Genomic DNA, 18,060 nt, shown 5'->3' with positions numbered 1-18,060 from the left:
ATTTTCTAGAACAAACACAGATTTCTCAGGCCCTAGGCATCATCAAAGTAGAAAAAAACACTTAAAAATATAAGCTACTTTAGTTCTGTAAGAAATAGGCACAAATGTAACTAACACCTGTTTATCCATCACCAAACCAAAATAAAATATTTTTAAAAGTACTTTGTATTTTCCTAACTTTTATGGCACTTTAAAAAGGAAGTTTTATCTCAATATGTTGTTATGGATGCAACTGTTTCCCCAATATTGTTATGTCAGCAAATGCATTGAGATTCCACAGGCTTTAATGGCACTGTGTAAGGAAATATGAATTCAGGTGATGAAAAGAACCATTGCCAAACTGAACTATCAAAAAGGGCAGCCAAATGAAGTTCCATTTTTACTCTCAATAAAACTCTTCAAGCCAACTACATTTATTCATTTAACAGATACAGTACAGTGGTTCCCCCTCACCTGCTGTTTCACTTTTTGTGGTTTTCATTACCCACAGTCAGCTGCAGTCTGAAAATATTAAATGAAAAATTCTAGAAATAATTAAGTTTTAAACGGTGCACTGTCTTGAGTAGTATGGTGAGATCTCACACCATCCTACACTGTCCCACCCTGTCCCACCCAAGATGTAAATCATCCCACGTACAGTACAATAAGATATTTTAAGAGACCACATTCGTGTGACTTTCATTACAATATGTTGTTGTAATTATTTTATTATTGTTAATCTCTTACTGTGCCTAATTTATAAATTAAACTTTATCCATAGGTATGTGTTTATATGAAAAAACATAGTTTGGTACTGTCAGTGGCTTCAGGCATCCATTGAGAGTCTTAGAACATATCCCTCACAGATAACGGGTGAATACTTAAGAGTTTCTGTTCCCATGGAGTTTACATTCTGACTTTATTCCCTTACATCTAAATCTGTATGCTGCTTTGAATTGCATAAATGATTGTTAAAAGGTACAAATGCTAGGTTTTATGTGAGTCCTTTAAGTAAAGATCTTTGCATTTGGGTTTTTAGTTTTTAAAAAGTAATAATGAACAATACATTCAATGACCATCTCAATACAACACGGAATGCATTTGTACCTACATCAGTCAAAAATAAAACAGACCTTTAATATATATGGAGAAATTTGTACTCTGTATCAAAAAATGCTTATGGAAATCATAATTACTTTTATTTATCAGAGTAGCTTAGCAGTAAAACAACAAATCTTCAAATGTTTTTTACGTTGGTATCTGAAGAGATACTTTTTTAAAACCTTGTATTTCTACCTTTAACATCATAAGATGTTTATTTTGCATATTATCTCTGTTTAGAGATAGTTGTGGTTTTTGAAATGTATTATAGTAATTAAATTTTTTATGTTGAATCAATCTCTTAAGGATAGTGAAGGTTTGAGTTTATATTTCTGTAGAATATTAGTCATTCAAGTGTTATCATGTTTATATTGTCACTTTCCTTAAGTGAAACCAGCCTTGTGAAATCGTTTTGTTGTTATCATTGTTGCATCATTTTTAATTTAACAGATGAAGAAACGGAGACTGAGAAGTGGAAATTCAAGATAGTGAGTTGTGAAAGTGGGCCCAAGTCTTCCCACTCCAGTGTTTTCCCCCACTATCCAATGTCCAGGGTTTAAAGCCACAGTCCTTATTTAGTATATTGGCAGATTGGAAGTAGTAAGTGTTGCTGATACGATGCTTCAACAACTTTACTGTATCAGGGATATAGAAAAAAACTGATCCCAAGTTGTGGAAGCTGTTACAGATGTGTCTTGCATTAGACCAACTGAAATAGTTTACACTGCTAATTGGAGTATCCGTATAAGCACTGAATTTTGGAGACAGGTTTGGCAAAGTTGCTGAAACATGGGTACTCTGGTCTTAGAAAAGAAATTTTTGGAACGTTATTGAAAGGGGTTCATTTTTATAAGCATTCCATGTTGTGCTAAGGGAAATGTAACAGGGAGATACAAGTGGTCATATCCAAAGTTAAGGCGGAGTGAGGCTATTTATAATAAGATTTTAGCCATGGACAAATATATGGATACAGTTATTCCATCTAAAGCTGTTTGATGTAGTTAATATAGTTTAGTTTAAGGTAGTTAATAGGTGTTTGTTTCTTAATGAAATTAGATCCCAAGATTTTCTTAAAGGGAACTAGGTTAATAAGGAAATAACTTTCCTTCTCTTTCTCTTTCTCTCTCTCCCCCTGCCCCTCCCTCCCTTCCTCCCCCTCACCATTCCCCTTCCTTTAGCCTGATGTCTAATTGACTGTGAATATTTGGGGGCTATTGACAGGTTATTTAGATTTGACAATCCTCCCAAGTTTCTGGAAGGAGTATACTGTTGAGTTTGCTCTTTTGAACTATGAAAGATGAATTAGGTATAGTTGAATAATTTATGATCATAGTAAGGAATTTAAAAGTAAATTTTGACTTGAATTTAATAATTTTCTGAGGGCGTAAAATATCTTTTTTATCACTCTAAAGTTTAATTTTTATTGGCTTAAATCTTATGTTTTGAAGAAATAAAGTTACAGTGTTTTGTAGCCTGACTAAATTGATAACACTAGGGATTAAGATCAAAGGTAAATGATTATAATACTGTGGCAGATGTTATACTTTCTTTTAGTTTCAAGTCTCTGATTTTCCTTAAAGTTCTCAAGTTACTTATTAAAGATATGGACTGGTACCGAAAGAATAAGCTTGCTGTCTCTTTTCAAGAAACTATGGGGGCACCAAATCACCTTATTCATTTGGCACCAATATTTCTAGGGAGGCCAGGCGCCTTGGCTAATACCTGTGATCTCAGCACTTTGGGAGGCCAGGGTGTGCAGATCACTTGAGTTCAGGAGTTCGAGACCAGCCTGGCCAACATGGTGAAACCCTGTCTCTACTAAAAAATATAAAAATTAGCCGGGAATGGTTGGTGCTCGCCTGTAGTCCCAGCTACTCGGGAGGCTGAGGCAGGAGAATCGCTTGAACCCAGGAGGCAGAGATTGCAGTGAGCCAAGATTGCGCTACTGCACTCCAGCCCGGGCAACAGAGAGAGACACTGTCTCAACAACAACAACAAAAAAAAAATTCCTAGAGATTTTCGCTTTCTCTGATAATTTTTGAAATACTTTCTAAATAATTAACTTTAATCTTTGTATCTGCCAAGATTTAACTTCATTAACTCTACTTAACTTTAATCTTGGTATCTGCCTATGAACTTTAAATATGTAAATATTACATATCATTTGCCTGAATGTTTTTGCTGACTTTTCTTTCTTTTTTAACTTTTTGATATATTTTTCAAACTTTCAGCCTCAGTCAAATATTTATTAAAAGCTTCCAAGGAAAATAAAGGGTAAAAAAAAAAAACCTAAACAGTAAAGGAAAAAAACTTTTACAAACTTACTGTTTTCTTGTGACATGTTAAAAGTACAAAATTTAAACCATGAAATATTTTCAATTTAGGGGAATTATGGAAAAGTTTAGAATAGCAATGGTTCTTTGATCTTGAGCTCTTATAATTGCTTCTTTGTTTTTTTTTTTTTGTTTTTTGTTTGTTGTTGCCGTATTTCAAGGAAAAAAGACAAGAGCAAAATAATTTTTGTTTTTGTTGTCTTTAGTAGGTTCTAAGCTTCTGGAAGGTTTAAAGAAATAAAAGGACTTACATGTGTGTTTGTAAATACTTAATATGTAGTATTTTATAATTGCCAGTGTCATTATAGAAGTAGGTGGGAAGGACTTTGAGAAAGTGAATTGTCGCAAAACTACAGAACTGTTCTATAAGCAAGGATCAACAAACATTTTCTTAAAGGGCCAGATGGTAAATATTTGATACTCTGTGGGCCGTGTGGTCTCTGTTGCAGCTACTCAACTCTTGCAGCTATATACCAACCACTCAGTTTTGCTGTTGTGATGTGAAAGTAGTTGAGTGAGGTATAGAGAGTAAGTAAATGAATGAGCTTTGTTATGTTCTAATAAAATTTATTTACAAAAACAGGCAGCTAGCCTGCCAACCCATGTTCTATATCATCTAATAAATATTACTCATAACCAGCCATGTATTGATGTGGTTCTCTGCCCCACAAAAACATCTTTTATTATTGTCAAAGATAATTTATGAAATCATAGAGGACAGAGGATTTCTGTTGTAAAACGGCCTAGTGTATGTATATTGAAGTGATATGATGGTTGGGATTTCCTTTTAAGAGATATGGAAGGGAAAAAACTGGGTGGATATAGATGAACTGAATTTGATAAAATGTTGATAAATATAGAAGCAGATGATGGGTTCATGAGATTTCTTCACACTGTGCTTCCTACTGTATGTGTCTGAAGATGTCAGTATTTAAAAGTTACTACATAAACAAATAATGGCCCAGTAAAGGCAGCAGTTTCTCCCTTCTCTTCTCACATCTTAGAATAGGAAGGAGAATAACATAAAAATACAGGCCCCATCTTCAGCACAACTAGGGAGATCTCTGCAATTCCAAAACACTAATTCTATAAAGGAAGGTTGCCAGATCCAGCGAAGGTCAAGTAGAGGTGTGTGGGGAAACCCCGAGGAATGACACCTATGGTTGCAGATCCCCAACAAAGCCAGCCAAGCACAGTTCTCCAAAGGAAGCTGCCAACCTCAGACTTCCCCAAAGCAGCATTGAACACTGATACTTTCCCTTCCAAATCCTCAAGGAAAGATTAATTTAGAAATTAACATGCCAAGCTGCAGGAAATTTAGCTCTCATGAGTCCTACTTCTACAGGAAGAAGTGCAGCCAACCAAGAAATGAAAGGAGAAACTACAGCTAAAGTATTGGCAGTTAACATAGAGTCCATTGATCTATAGCATTAAGACTAAAACAAATCTGGAAATTAGATCTACAGAGCAGAATATGAATCGTTAAAACCTTGACAGTGCAGTAATGAAAGTCAGAAAGATGAGGAAATAAATGATGTTGTCATGTTTTATAACAACCTGTCAAAAGATGTCATTTGAAATCAATAAATCTAGTAAAATCTTAAGATTGGGGTGGAGGAGAGTCTGTAGTTGATACGTAGATACGTAGGTTAGAGCGAAAGGTAAATGCTAAGAGAAATAATCTAATAAACGAAACCGAATGGTAAAGGGAAAGAAAAAAGAAACATAGCTGTATTAATCATTGCTGACAATAGAGATAGGATTTTTATATGTTACAGTATATTTTATATAAAATTATAGTTATAACATTAAAAACTATAAAATATAGGGTTGGTTTTTTTGGGGGGGGTTTTTTGGTTTTTTTTTGTTTTTTTTTTTTTGCCTAACATGTATTTGATGAGGACTTGTTATTTGTCAAGCACTGTCAGTGACCAAAAAACAGATGAAAATTTTTGCTTCATGGGTTGGAGGAGACAAAATAAAAATAATAAGTAAATAATTTGTTAAGAGGTGTTAAATGTATGGGGGGAAAATACAGCATAAAAGGATTAGGAGTACCCATTGATGAGATTGCTTTTTTTGAAGTGGGTGAGTAGAGCAAATATTTGAAGGAACTGAGGGAGCCACGTAGTTATCCAGAGAAACAGTATTCTAAGCAAAGGTAATCGCTATTGCAAAGGCCCTGAAGCAAAAACGTAGCTGGGTTCAAGAAACAGAGAAGAGTCTAAAGGGGTAAAGCGCAGTAATATAGGAGGGAGAGTGGTAAGCAATGAAGTCAGAGATAATGGGATGTCAGAGAATATTAGACTTTCAAAGGCTGTTGAAAGAACTTTGACTTTTACTCTGAAGTAACTACTAGAACAAAAAAGTAAACCTTTCTTAAGGAATATATATATAACTAAAACAAAGCAAGAACAAATCATTGAGTAATTTTATTTTAATGTTTTTTAAGAGATGAGGTCTCACTCTGTTGCCTAGGCTGGAGTGCAATGGCACGATCATAGATCACTGCAGCCTCTTCTAGCTCCTGGGCTCAAGCAGTCCTCTCACCCAGCCTCCCAAAGTGCCGTGATTACCGGCGTGAGCTACCGTGCCCAGTCACTAGTAAAGTATTTTTACTTTAGAAAGCATAGCATAAAATTGCGTAACTAATAAGAGATTACATATGTATGTTATATTAATTAAAGTATATAGGCTAATTCTCCTATTAAAACATTCCCAGATCAGATTACTAAGAAAATGAAAGCAAAGAAACTCAAAGGATAACAAAATTAAAGAACACGCAAAGATATAACAGGCATATGCAAACTCAAAACATGCAGGGATTGTGTTCCAAATATTGGACAAGACTTAGTCCAAAAACCATTACACAAGGAAAAAGAGCCTACAAGATCTGCATGAAAACAACTTTAAAGTGCTTCTCAGAAATACAGAGACTTAAATGGAAAGACTTAACAAGATTCTTTGGAAAAAGTCAAAATCCTTTTTTAACCCAAGAAGTTAATATCTCAAAACAAGACATAGCTAATATTTATTGAGAATTTACTCTATGCCAGGCATGTTCTAAGGACTTTATATGTATTACTCATTTAGTCCTCACAACTACTTCATATGGGTGATGTTAGTATCACTTTTTGCCCATTTTTCAGTGAAGAAACCAAGGCACAAAGAAGGTATTAACTTGCCCAAGAGCTGCAGTTAAAGTTACTGAACCACCAAATGAACTCAGGCAAGATTATTTCAGATTCTGTGCTTTTAACCACTACATGATACTGTTTTTTGAAACCAATAGCTCTCTGTGTGTGTATGTGTGTGTGTGTGTGTGTGTGTGTGTGTGTGTGTGTGTGTCTAGAGAAACTGGCTCTAAAGTTCATATGGAGAAACAAATAAACAAGAATAGCTGGGAGATTTCTTAAAGAAAAGTAATAAGGGAAAACTAGCCCTACCAGATACTGAAGTAAGACTAGAATGTTAAAACAATGTGGCTACTAGAGCATGAACAGAATAGAATTTCAGAAATAGATCCAAATTCATGTAATTATTTGGAAAATTATAAAGATAGCATTTCAAATAAGAAAGGAAAAGATGTATTATTCACTGTATGGGACAGCTATGTTGTCATTAGGGGGAAATTAGATTTCTACTTACTAACTTTGACTAGAAGTAATTCCTAATGAATCAAAGATTGAAAACTAAACTAGCTGTGAGCCAAGTCTCAAGTAATTTTTAAATTATTTATTTAAATTTTTTATAAATGTCAGTCTCACATTTCTGCATGCTCTTTTAAGTTGAAACGAGATGGAAATTAATGATAGTCATACGAAGTCCATCAGCACAAAGAAAAATCATTTAGGACTCTGTGACAATGCACACCTTAATACAGCTTAGTAGATGCTAAATGATTTTTCTTTGTGCTGATGGAATGGAATATGTCAGGCCTGAAGCTGGTATATTGGATTTTGTTCAGTTAATGCCTGCCCTTCCTCTTCCTTTGATACTTTTTGGGGTTGGGAAAGTAAAAGATACAAAGGAATAAATTAAGCATTTGGCAAGTGAGAAATGTATTCAGTATTCATTCTGAAACATGGTTTAGTTATGAGAACCTGAGTTCCAGATCCACATCCACAGTGATTGCTCTTCGAGGAAGTAGTAGAGGTGGATGTGAGTGTGAGTGATTTTTTCTAACACTCTGAAGCGGTGGTGATTAGGGACTCAAGTAGTGAGGTTGCCTCCCAAGTTTTTTAAAAAGGAGAGTGAACATAAAGACCAGATGCCTACTCAATAATAGTAAATTCTTGATACAGCTACTTAATAACTCTTATACCTGGTAAGAGATAGGAAGGAGACGCAGATCTGAAAGGTAACCAGAGGAAGAAAAAGCCAGAAAGTTTACCTGAGGCCTGATAGCACCTAGAATCAATGTTAAATGTTTTTAAAAGTACATAAAACAGGATTTATATAATTCTAATTTTGTTTAATGTAACATGTATACTTGTGTTTGTATATGTAAATATGTTTGCATAAATCTTGAAAACATACCAAAATGTTCACCACTATTATTTCAGGATGATAGGAGTTTGAAAGACTTTTATTTTCTTTTGTCTGTATTTTTAAAGTTTTCTACAAAGCATACATATTACTTAAGTAATCATATTTATATATTTATTATATACACACATAAGTATATGTTTGTTGTTCCCTCTGACAGTAGATGTATCTTTTGTGTTTTCTAGGTACACCAGAGGATCGCTTCCTGGCAGAATTTGGGAGCTGTTTATTGCAGTACTGTTGTGCCCTCTGATGGTGAGTTTCAGCAAATCCACCTTTTATGTCTAATATTATTTCCTTCTTAGCTCAGTGTTTCCTATTCTCTATCTGACACAAAAACTTATAAACCATACACTTTCACTTAAGGTGGGCTTTGGGGTCAGAGAGAGAAAGGAGGAGAAGGAAAATAAAATTTGGATGAGGATCTAGTGAGTTTAGAGAAGAAACCAAGAAGAAACACTAAGTTCCATTAAGACTTCATAGGTTAAATGATCATTTATCTTTTATTTTTGAGATGGAGCCTTGGTCTGTCGCCCAGGTGGAGTGCAGTGGTGCGATCTCAGCTTAGTGCAGCCTCCGCCTCCTGGGTTCAAGCAATTCTTCTGCCTCAGCCTCCCAAGCAGCTGGGACCGGGCGAGCACCACCATGCCCAACTAATTTTTGTATTTTTTGTAGAGACAGGGTTTCACCATGTTGGACACACTGGTCTCGAACCCACGTGATCCGCCCACCTCGGCCTCCCAAAGTGTTGGGATTATAGGCACGAGCCACTGTGCCTGGCCTCATTTATCTGTTAAAACTAGGGATATAGTTAATGTGAAGATCACAGAAGCACCATCTTTGGTGTTTTCTAACCATTGGGTCTTCACATTATGGATAATGATCAAACACTCCAGCCTCTTGTTATATCAGAGCCTAGACAGAAGGAACTCAAAGTCTGAGACCTCCTGCTCTTGCTTGTCTTTTTCCCTACCTAGGCATAGGACTGCAATACTCTTCTTTGATGTAGGAAGGGATAAACAGATGCTTGGAGACCACATGCAATCCTTTGTAAATGTCTATGATGCTATAAACTGGCGACAGGATCCAAACCTTTGTTGTTTTTATGGTAGTGGAGGGAGATGTGTTTACAACTCTTATTGTCATTTCTCTTATCCGGTATTGTGCATTTACAGTTTAGGTTGCTTAGTTTAGGGGTTGACTGTTAGATATGTTTCCTCTGTGTAAAGTTTAGTTTGATAGAGCTCTGATTTCAACCTTAGAAACATTAATTCGTAAGCATAACAACCACTGAAAGAGCATCCTGCAAATTTACAAGGGTGCCTAAAACTAAAGAAGCCCAGAAAATGAATCATGAGAACACTAGAATCCCCAACATTTAGTCAGTATAATATTTGCAGTGTTATCAGAATCACCTCCCAAAGCTGTTATGTGAATTTATACACAGTGTGCTCATATTTGCCAAATCTTCTAAATTTGGAAGAAAAATCCATTGTGATTACTCATTTGTAATATGGAAAGGTTAAAAGGGGAAAATAGACCAAAATCAAAATAAGGAAAATATTAGCTGGCTCTCTGTTTCCAGTCTCTTAAAGACAAAAAACTAAAAACTAGTACCAATTAATGTATAAATTAAAAAGCAGCACTTAGCACTGTGTTGTGGCCAGAAAGGTAGCTGTGTTGCCCCCAGTCAAGAGTCAGTATGTACCCAGATAGCAGTACTTTCTACGTGGCCAAGAGCCAGAGGACCATAATGCCACCTGGCTATGCTACCTATTCCTTTCCCTCCTTAAGCTCCTTCAATGCAGTGGGTGGGTATCTCTCTTCCTCTTGACACTGCTTGGTCCATTAAATAGCCAAATGGTGACTGTCCACATCTATGCCAGCACCACTCCCAGGTTCTGACTTATTCCATTACCACTGCAGGGTGCCATCATTAGATAGTTTGAATAAAAAGAATTTCACTGTAAAAAAAAAAAAAAGTTTATATTGCTGAATCCACTCAGTTTTGCTGAACTATTTCGTTCAAAAATTTCTAGTCTTTATGATATTGTTTGAAATTGTCATATATTCAATATCCACATATATCAATATATGTTCATAAAGAATATCAACCAAGTCACATGTTATACTACAGCAGGAAGGTCAAGTCCCATTGGTGGTTATGATATTTAGTGGCAATTAACTTGAACTAATGAATTCATATTGGAATTGATATTAATTTGCTACTTATTACCATTACTATTAATCTTTTATATATATATATATAGGCTGTGTTATATATACCTATATTCTATCCATATGGAGATATTTCAGTAATTTAACAATGGTGCAGTTATACTTAGGTATCTGGACAGATGTTATCAGAGGACATAAATGCTGATAGGTTGCCATTATGAGGGTTTGAAGGCAATATTATTTTTATAAAAGCTAAAAGGATACCAACTTAAGAAAAAAAGAGTGTCTCCCCAAATTCCTACCAACACTATCCTTCTTAAGAAAACGAATTCATATCAGTTTTCAAGAAATAAAAGCACAAAATTATTTGATTTAATGTAGCTTGATGTCCTTTTTATACATCTTTCTAATTTTGTACTTCTAAGTTAATTTCACCTTAGGTCAGTATAGCATGTGAGAAAACTGCTTAATCCACAGCTACTCTAATAAGTACAGTTTGGTCGCCAGTAACAGAAATTTCTACCATCACTCCCTGCTCTTTGTTGTGACTGTTGGTCATCTTCAGTATTAAATGAGGGCTTGACCCTCAGTTTTTAGAAGTACAAGGTCTAAAATATCGTATCCTATAATTATGGTATTATATACTTAGTAAATATACCTATATATACTGCTTTTCAGTAATTGTTTGTTAATTATGTTAGTTGACAAATCTGGTTATGACGGTAACAGCTGATAATAAAATATGTAGATTATCTTAAATGCTTACCTCTCTAACAAAGCAATCTAACAGGTTCTAGATTTTTTTTTTTTGGTATCGTAAATACTTATGAGAATCTATTGAAAGCTCTAGATCCTTTCTCTAGAAGAATTTATATAAACATAGGAAATTTTGCATACAATTTTATAGTGATACAGATTCCCCTAGACCAAACCATGGAACAAACACATATTCATACTCACACCCATGTTCGCTTTTATGAGAGGCAATCTGCTTAAAGGTTTAGAGTACAAGCTTTGGAGACAAGCAGACCTAGGTTTATATCCCAGTTCTACCACTTAACCTCCTTATAATCCCCGGTAAGTAATAAGTCAAAGCCTGTTTCCTCATTCGTCTAATGTAGATAGTAATAGTTAACACCTCCAACAGAAAAATGTAGAAACAGTACTTATTCTGTAAGGAGTGGTTGTGGTAGTGTTAAAGACCTCAAATCTAAAACACGTGGTCTTGGACTTCTCATTTTAATTTCTCTGTGCCCCAGATCCTCAACTGTAAAATGACTAATAGTAAAATTTTTATGGTTATATGGTTTATACTTACTTGAAGTCTTTAAAAGCCTCCAGGGGTTTCCCTTCATGTTAGTGGAAGTTAAGGATGTGGATAATTCTGCTGTAGACAGTTTGTATAATTTATCATCCAACTCAGAACACTTTTGAGGGTGAAAGGAGATGCCTGATACTTTTTTTTTTTTTTTTTTTGAGACCGAGTCTCGCTCTGTCACCAGGCTGGAGTGCAGTGGCGCAATCTCGGCTCACTGCAACTTCCGCCTCCCAGGTTCAAGTGATTCTCCTGCCTCAGCCTCCCGAGTGGCTGGGACTTTGGGCGCCCACCACCACGCCCAGCTAATTTTTTTTTTTTTTTTTTTTGTATTTTTGGTAGAGACAGGATTTCACTGTGTTGGCCAGGATGGTCTCGATCTCTTGACCTTGTGATCCACCCATCTCAGCCTACCAAAGTGTTGGGATTACCAGTGTGAGCCACCGCGCCCAGCTGCTGGATACTTTTTAATAGTGTAGACCAGGACCTATCTTCACTCTAACTATTGGGAAAGTGTGAAAGGTGAACTAGAGAAAGAGCAAGAAAAATAGCCTTATCTAGTTGCTTTTATTTCTTTATCCAGAAATGTAATCCTACTCAATTTGCCTTATATTAAGAATTGCTAGGGCCAGGCATGGTGGCTCATGCGTGTAATCCCAGCACTTTGGGAGGCCAAGGTGGGAGGATCTCTTGAGCTCAGGAGTTCAAGACCAGCCTGGGCAACACAGACCTCATCTCTACTAAAAAATACAAAAATTAGCTGGGCATGGTGGCATGTGCCTGTAGTCCCAGCTACTTGGGAGGCTGAGGTGGGAGGATTGCTTGAGCCCAGGAGGTCAAGGCTGCAATGAGGAGGGAAGTCAAGGCGACAGTGAGCTGTGATCCTGCTACCGCACTGCTCTCTCCTGAACGACAGAGTCAGACCTTTTCTAACAAAAAAAAAAAAGAGTGAGAGAGAATTGCTAGAGAGTTGTTATGTTTATCTTGTACTTAACAAAAGATACAAGATTTCCCTATAAAAATTGTTTGTGGGCAAGTAATTTTAATAATGAAAGTTTCTGAAATTCCTGTTTAATAATAAACAATCATCTGTTTAGTCAACCCGAGTAATAGATAATATAAATTCTAAACCTAAGGTCTGTGAGTGGTTTTGGGAACCAGATATATGCTCCAGCTTTTTTTGTTTGTTTTCTGTCCTGTTACTTTTTAAAGAAGCTTTACTGAGCTATATTTCACATACCATAAAATTTACCCATCGTTATACATCTGTCACATCAAACCATCTTTTTTTTTTTTTTTTTTTTTTTTTTTTTTTTGAGATGGAGTCTTGCTCTATCACCCAGGCTGGAGTGCAGTGGTGCAGTCTCGGCTCCCTGCAACCTCTGCCTCCCGGGTTCAAGCATTTCTTGTGCCTCAGCCTCCCTAGCAGCTGGGATTACAAACGCGCACCATCACACCCGACTGATTTTTGTACTTTTAGTAGAGAGGGGGTTTCACCATGTTGGCCAGGCTGGTCTCGAACTCCTGACCTCAGGTGATCCACCCACCTCAGTCTCTCAAAGTGCTGGGATTACAGGGGTGAGCCACCGCTGGCCACAACAATCCATCTTTGGACCGCTTGCTTGTCAGTTGATAGGGTAGCAAGATATTTTTTTTAAGTTCCCCAGTTCTAATCTTCACTCACACCCTCAACCCCAGGTAACCACTAATTTGCTTTCTGTCTCTGTAGTTAAACCTTTTCCAAAAATGTCATATAAATGGACTCATACAATGTGTAGTCTTTTGCGTCTAGCTTCTTTTACACAGCACAATGCTTTCAAGGCTTATCCATGTTGTAGTATGTATTTGTAGTTCTTTATTTTTATTGCTGGGTAGTATTCCAGTATATGGAAATATCACATTTTGTTTATTCATTCACCAAATGAGGGACATTAGGATTGTTTTCCATTTTGAACTATTAAAAATAATGCTGCTGGGCGGGCGTGCTGGCTCACACCTGTAATCCCAGCACTTTGGGAGGCCGAGGCGGGCGGATCATGAGGTCAGGAGATCGAGAACGTCCTGGCTAACATGGTAAAACCCTGTCTCTACTAAAAATACAAAAAAAAAAAAAATTAGCCAGGCATGGTGGCAGGCACCTGTAGTCCCAACTACTCGGGAGGCTGAGGCTGGGGAATGGCATGAACCCAGGAGGCAGAGCTTGCAGTGAGCCGAGATCGTGCCACTGCACTCCAGCCTGGGCAACAAAGCAAGACTCCATCTCAAAAAAAACAAAAAACAAACAAACAAAAAAAACGCTGCTGCCGACATTTGCCTGCGAGTCTTTGTATGGACATGTTTTCATTCTTCTTGGATAGATACTTATGAATGGAATGGTTGGGTTATATTGTAGGTATATGCTTAATTTTTTAAGAAACTGAAAACTGTTTTCCAAAGTGACTGTACCATTTTACATTCCCACCAGCAGTACATCAGTGTGACAGTCTCCCTACATCCTCCCCAACCTTGGTACAATCAATCTTGATTATAGACACTCTAATGGATGTGTAACATTACTTCATTGTGGCTTTAATTTGGATTTCACTGATAATTAATGATATTGAACATCTTTTCATGTGTTTATTAACCATTCAGATATTTTATTTAGTAAAGTGTCTATTCAAAGGACCGTTTAAAAACATTTGACTATTTATCTTCTTATTATTGAGTTGTAAGAGTTCTTTATATAGTCTAGAGTTTTTCTTGTGAGTTTTTAAAATAGTTTTGAGGGAAAGGGGACAAATGTTATTAATGACTTTTTTGTCAAGTCATGTTAGTAACTGTTGTACACAGTTGGAAATTCTGTGTCATTATTGTATTGAGGGCACATACATACCCAACCACTATACCCCACCACTATATATCTTTCATTCCAACTTTAAAAAGACTTGACAACAAAAAAGAAATGAAGCATTGAAGCTACTTAATCACCAAAAATTATAGGGCACACAGAGCCTAAGTATTTTAATGTGGCAGAGTTCTCACCAACTTAAATACAAAGTTGTGAAAACAGAAGCACCTTATATTTTTTTATTTTAAAAATATATCCAACAGTTCAGATTTTTTTTTTGTAAGTAGTAATTACAGTTTGAAACTTTACCAAAATGTGGATGAACTTGTTTCATCACAGAACTCTTTTCTTGAAGGATTCTTCAAGATTGACTTTTATATTACCAAGAAAAGAAGCCACATGAAATTGGAAAGACCTTTAAGCTTTATGTGCTGACAGTGAACTACTTTGCTTGGAGCAGAAGCAAATTTATGTCAGATTTCAGATCCACTTCAGGATTGTCATGATTTTTTCCAGTATTTTGAAGTGAATTTTGAGGGAATTGGAAACTAACTCATTTTCCTCCAGAATGCAGCTTGATGAAAATAACTGATACTGTTCAAAGCAATTAGTTCCTAGTTTTTGTCTGTTAACATGCATGTTGACACAATTAAAGAAAAATTCCTAATACCAGGTCTCTTGTGAAAATTACAAAGGCTGTTAATATTAATGGCTACCAGCATCTCTGACAGACTGTTAAATTTCTTTGCCAAAATAACTACCAGAAAAAAAAATTTTTTTTTTTTTTGAGATGCAGTTTTGCTCTTGTCGCCAGGCTGGAGTGCAATGGCAATCAGCTCACTGCAGCCTCCTTCTCCCGGGTTCAAGTGATTCTCCTGCCTCAGCCTCCCGAGTAGCCGGGGTTACAGGCACCCGCCACCATGCCTGGCTAATTCTTGTATTTTTATTAGAGATGGGGTTTCACCATGTTGACCAGGCTGTTCTCAAACTCCTGACCTCAGGTGATCCACCCGCCTCGGCCTCCCAGAGTTGTGGGATTACAGGCGTAAGCCACCGCGCCTGATCCCAAAAAAATTTTTGACTGTAATAAAGATCTTAGTACTCTGCACAGATGGTGCATCTTCCGAACTTAGCAATGTGCATACTTATACTGCCTCAGAGGAGAAAGCAGCTCCACCCATTGTAATAATGCATTGCTTTTCTTTCACTGGCACATACTGGCTTTGAAGACTCTTAGGCCTAAAAGTTTTGCCTGCTACCACAGAAGTAATCAATTTCATGAGAACAGATTTTTATCAAACAAAAGGATAAAAATTTAAAATTCTCCTTTGCTTGATTAAATTTGGCAGGAGTTTTGCTTTTTAAGAGAAAAGAAAGATTAGTACAGAAGGAGTTTAATCATAGCTTGATTTACTTGGGGATATTTGGGGCTTTATGAATGAGTAATCTAATTCAAGACCTTATAGTTGTTGTTATGGATTTGGCAGAGAAATCATAAACTCTTAGCCAAGCTATTGCTGTGAGTAAGGTAAAGCCAGGAGTTTGAGACCAGCCTAGGCAACATGGTGAAACCGGCTCTACTAAAAATACAAAAAATTAGCTGGGCGTGGTGGCGCACACCTGTAGTCCTATAGTCCTGTAGAAATGGACAACCATGTGAATTTTCTACTACTTGAAGTATTTCTGTAGGCCAGTCATGAATGAAAAGTTTCGTCAGTTTCTCTGTAGGCATGTAGAAGAACCGCAGAGATCTTAAAGATTACCTCCACACAGAAAACCTCACAATTGAAACTTGGATTTATAATCTTTTCACTTTTGATATCGTATTGAGTAGTGATATGAAATAATTCTCAGACAATTCTTAGTTTCCTTGCACAAGCCTAACCTAGCATCATTTCGCAAAGTGAGGCGTGATTCTGTTTGTTACCATATACCTTTCTCGGAATTTTCAGTACCACTTTTCATCAAAACAGAAAGTACACAACCTTTTGGATATCAAAGATAATATTCAATTTACCATGTTCCAAAACTAGGGCAGTATGTGACTTCTTTAGTCAAGCCAAACAATAGCAGCTTGTAATTTACATGTTCTTTCCTCTTGAATTAACGTTTGTTTTCTGTTTAATTTGTATATTTTATTTCTTTTTAAAAACCAGGAAATGGCCATTAATTTTGGTTCAAAACTGAGGGAAATAATCCTTCAGGTTTTGTAAACATTTATTTTTAAAATACGGCAATATGAAGAAAATCAGTTTCCAGTGCAATAATAATTGCATTGGAATAAAATAATTTATTTTATAAATAAATAATAATTACAAAATAATTATAAGTAAATAAAATAATTTATTTTATAAATTATATCTAAAATTTTTATGTATAAACTGTTTGGATTTTTTCAGGAAATAGGGTTGAGGAAGAAGTTCATCCATAGCTTTATCAGATTCTCAAAGAGGTTAATTAACCAAAAATACTAAAAAAAGACTTTTTTCAGAGCAGTTTTCGGTTCACATCCCAAATGAGAGAAGGGTACAGAAATATCCTATGTATTCCCTGCCCCCAAATCCTTGCATACCCTCCCCCATGATTAATATCTTCCCATGAGAGGGGTACATTTGTTATAATTGATGAGCCTGCATTGACACATTATTACAACCCCAAGTCTGTAATTTTCGTTAGGGTTCACGCTTGGTGTTTTACATCCTATGGGTTTTGGGCAAATGTATATATGACATGTATCCACCATTATAGTATCACACAGAGGAGTTTCACTGCCCTAAAAATCCTCTGTGCTCTACCTATTCATGTCTCCCTTCTCCCTAACTCCTGGCAGGCAGGTACTAATCTTTTACTATCTCCATAGTTTTGCCTTTTCCAGAATGTCTTATAGTAGGAATCATATAGCATGTAGCCTTTTCTGATTGACATCTTTCACTTAGTAAGATACATTTAAGTTTTCTCTATGTCTTTTTATGGCTTGATAGCTCATTTCTTTGTAGCACTGAATAATAGTCTATTATCTGGGTGTACCACAATTTGTCCACTTGCCTACTGAAGGACATCTTGGTTGCTTCCAAGTTTTGGCAATTATGAATAAAGCTACTACAAACATCTGTGTGCAAGTTTTTCTATGGGCATTTTTCAGCTCCTTTGGGTAAATACAGAGAATTGTGGTTGGTAGCAGTATGTTTATTTTTGTAAGAAAACACCAAACCGTCTACCAAAGTGGTTGTACTATTTTGTATTCCGAACAGTAATGAATGAGAGTTCCTGTTGCTTCACATCCTTGCCAGCATTTGATGTTTAACTTACAGTCTTTTCCCCTTGTTAAACTCAGTGGAAGCAGTCATTTTTCTTCTCTTGACATTTAAAGAAAATTTTAATTACTTTACATATTTAAGTAGATTTTTCTGAGATTATTGTGAAGCAAACACATTTTGTTTATACATATTAATTATAGATATTCTGTCAGGTGCAGCAGCTCGCGCCTGTGATCCTAGCACTTTGGGAGGCCAAGGCAGGTTGATCACCTGAGTTCAGGAGATTGAGACCAGCCTAGGCAACTTGGTAAAACCATCTCTACTAAAAATACAAAAAATTAGGCTGGGTGTGGTGGCTCATGCCGGTAATCTCAGTACTTTGCGGGGCCAAGGCAGGCAGATCACCTTAGGTCAGGAGTTCGAGACCAGCCTGGCCAACATGGCAAAACACCGTCTCTACTAAAAATATAAAAATTAGCTGGGCATGGTGGTGGGCACCTGTAATTCCAGTTAGTTGGG

The 18,060-nt window shown here is 36.4% G+C and overlaps 1 protein-coding gene across 1 annotated transcript in view; it reads left to right on the top strand.

The window, feature by feature from the left end:
- Window positions 1–18,060, top strand: part of LOC116463690 (calcium uniporter protein, mitochondrial) — a 211,029-nt gene that overhangs the window by 148,733 nt on the left and 44,236 nt on the right. The window contains exon 2 of the mRNA XM_032146901.2: window positions 8,147–8,216. Within this exon, the coding sequence (XP_032002792.1) occupies window positions 8,147–8,216 (70 nt within the window). The remainder of the gene's footprint in view (window positions 1–8,146; window positions 8,217–18,060) is intronic.

This window comes from Hylobates moloch, unplaced genomic scaffold, assembly GCF_009828535.3.
Source record: "Hylobates moloch isolate HMO894 unplaced genomic scaffold, HMol_V3 SCAFFOLD_53, whole genome shotgun sequence".
Taxonomy (NCBI): Eukaryota; Metazoa; Chordata; class Mammalia; order Primates; family Hylobatidae; genus Hylobates; species Hylobates moloch.
The sequence above is the reverse complement of the archived record's forward strand: the minus strand, read 5'-3'. Positions and strand labels throughout refer to the sequence as shown.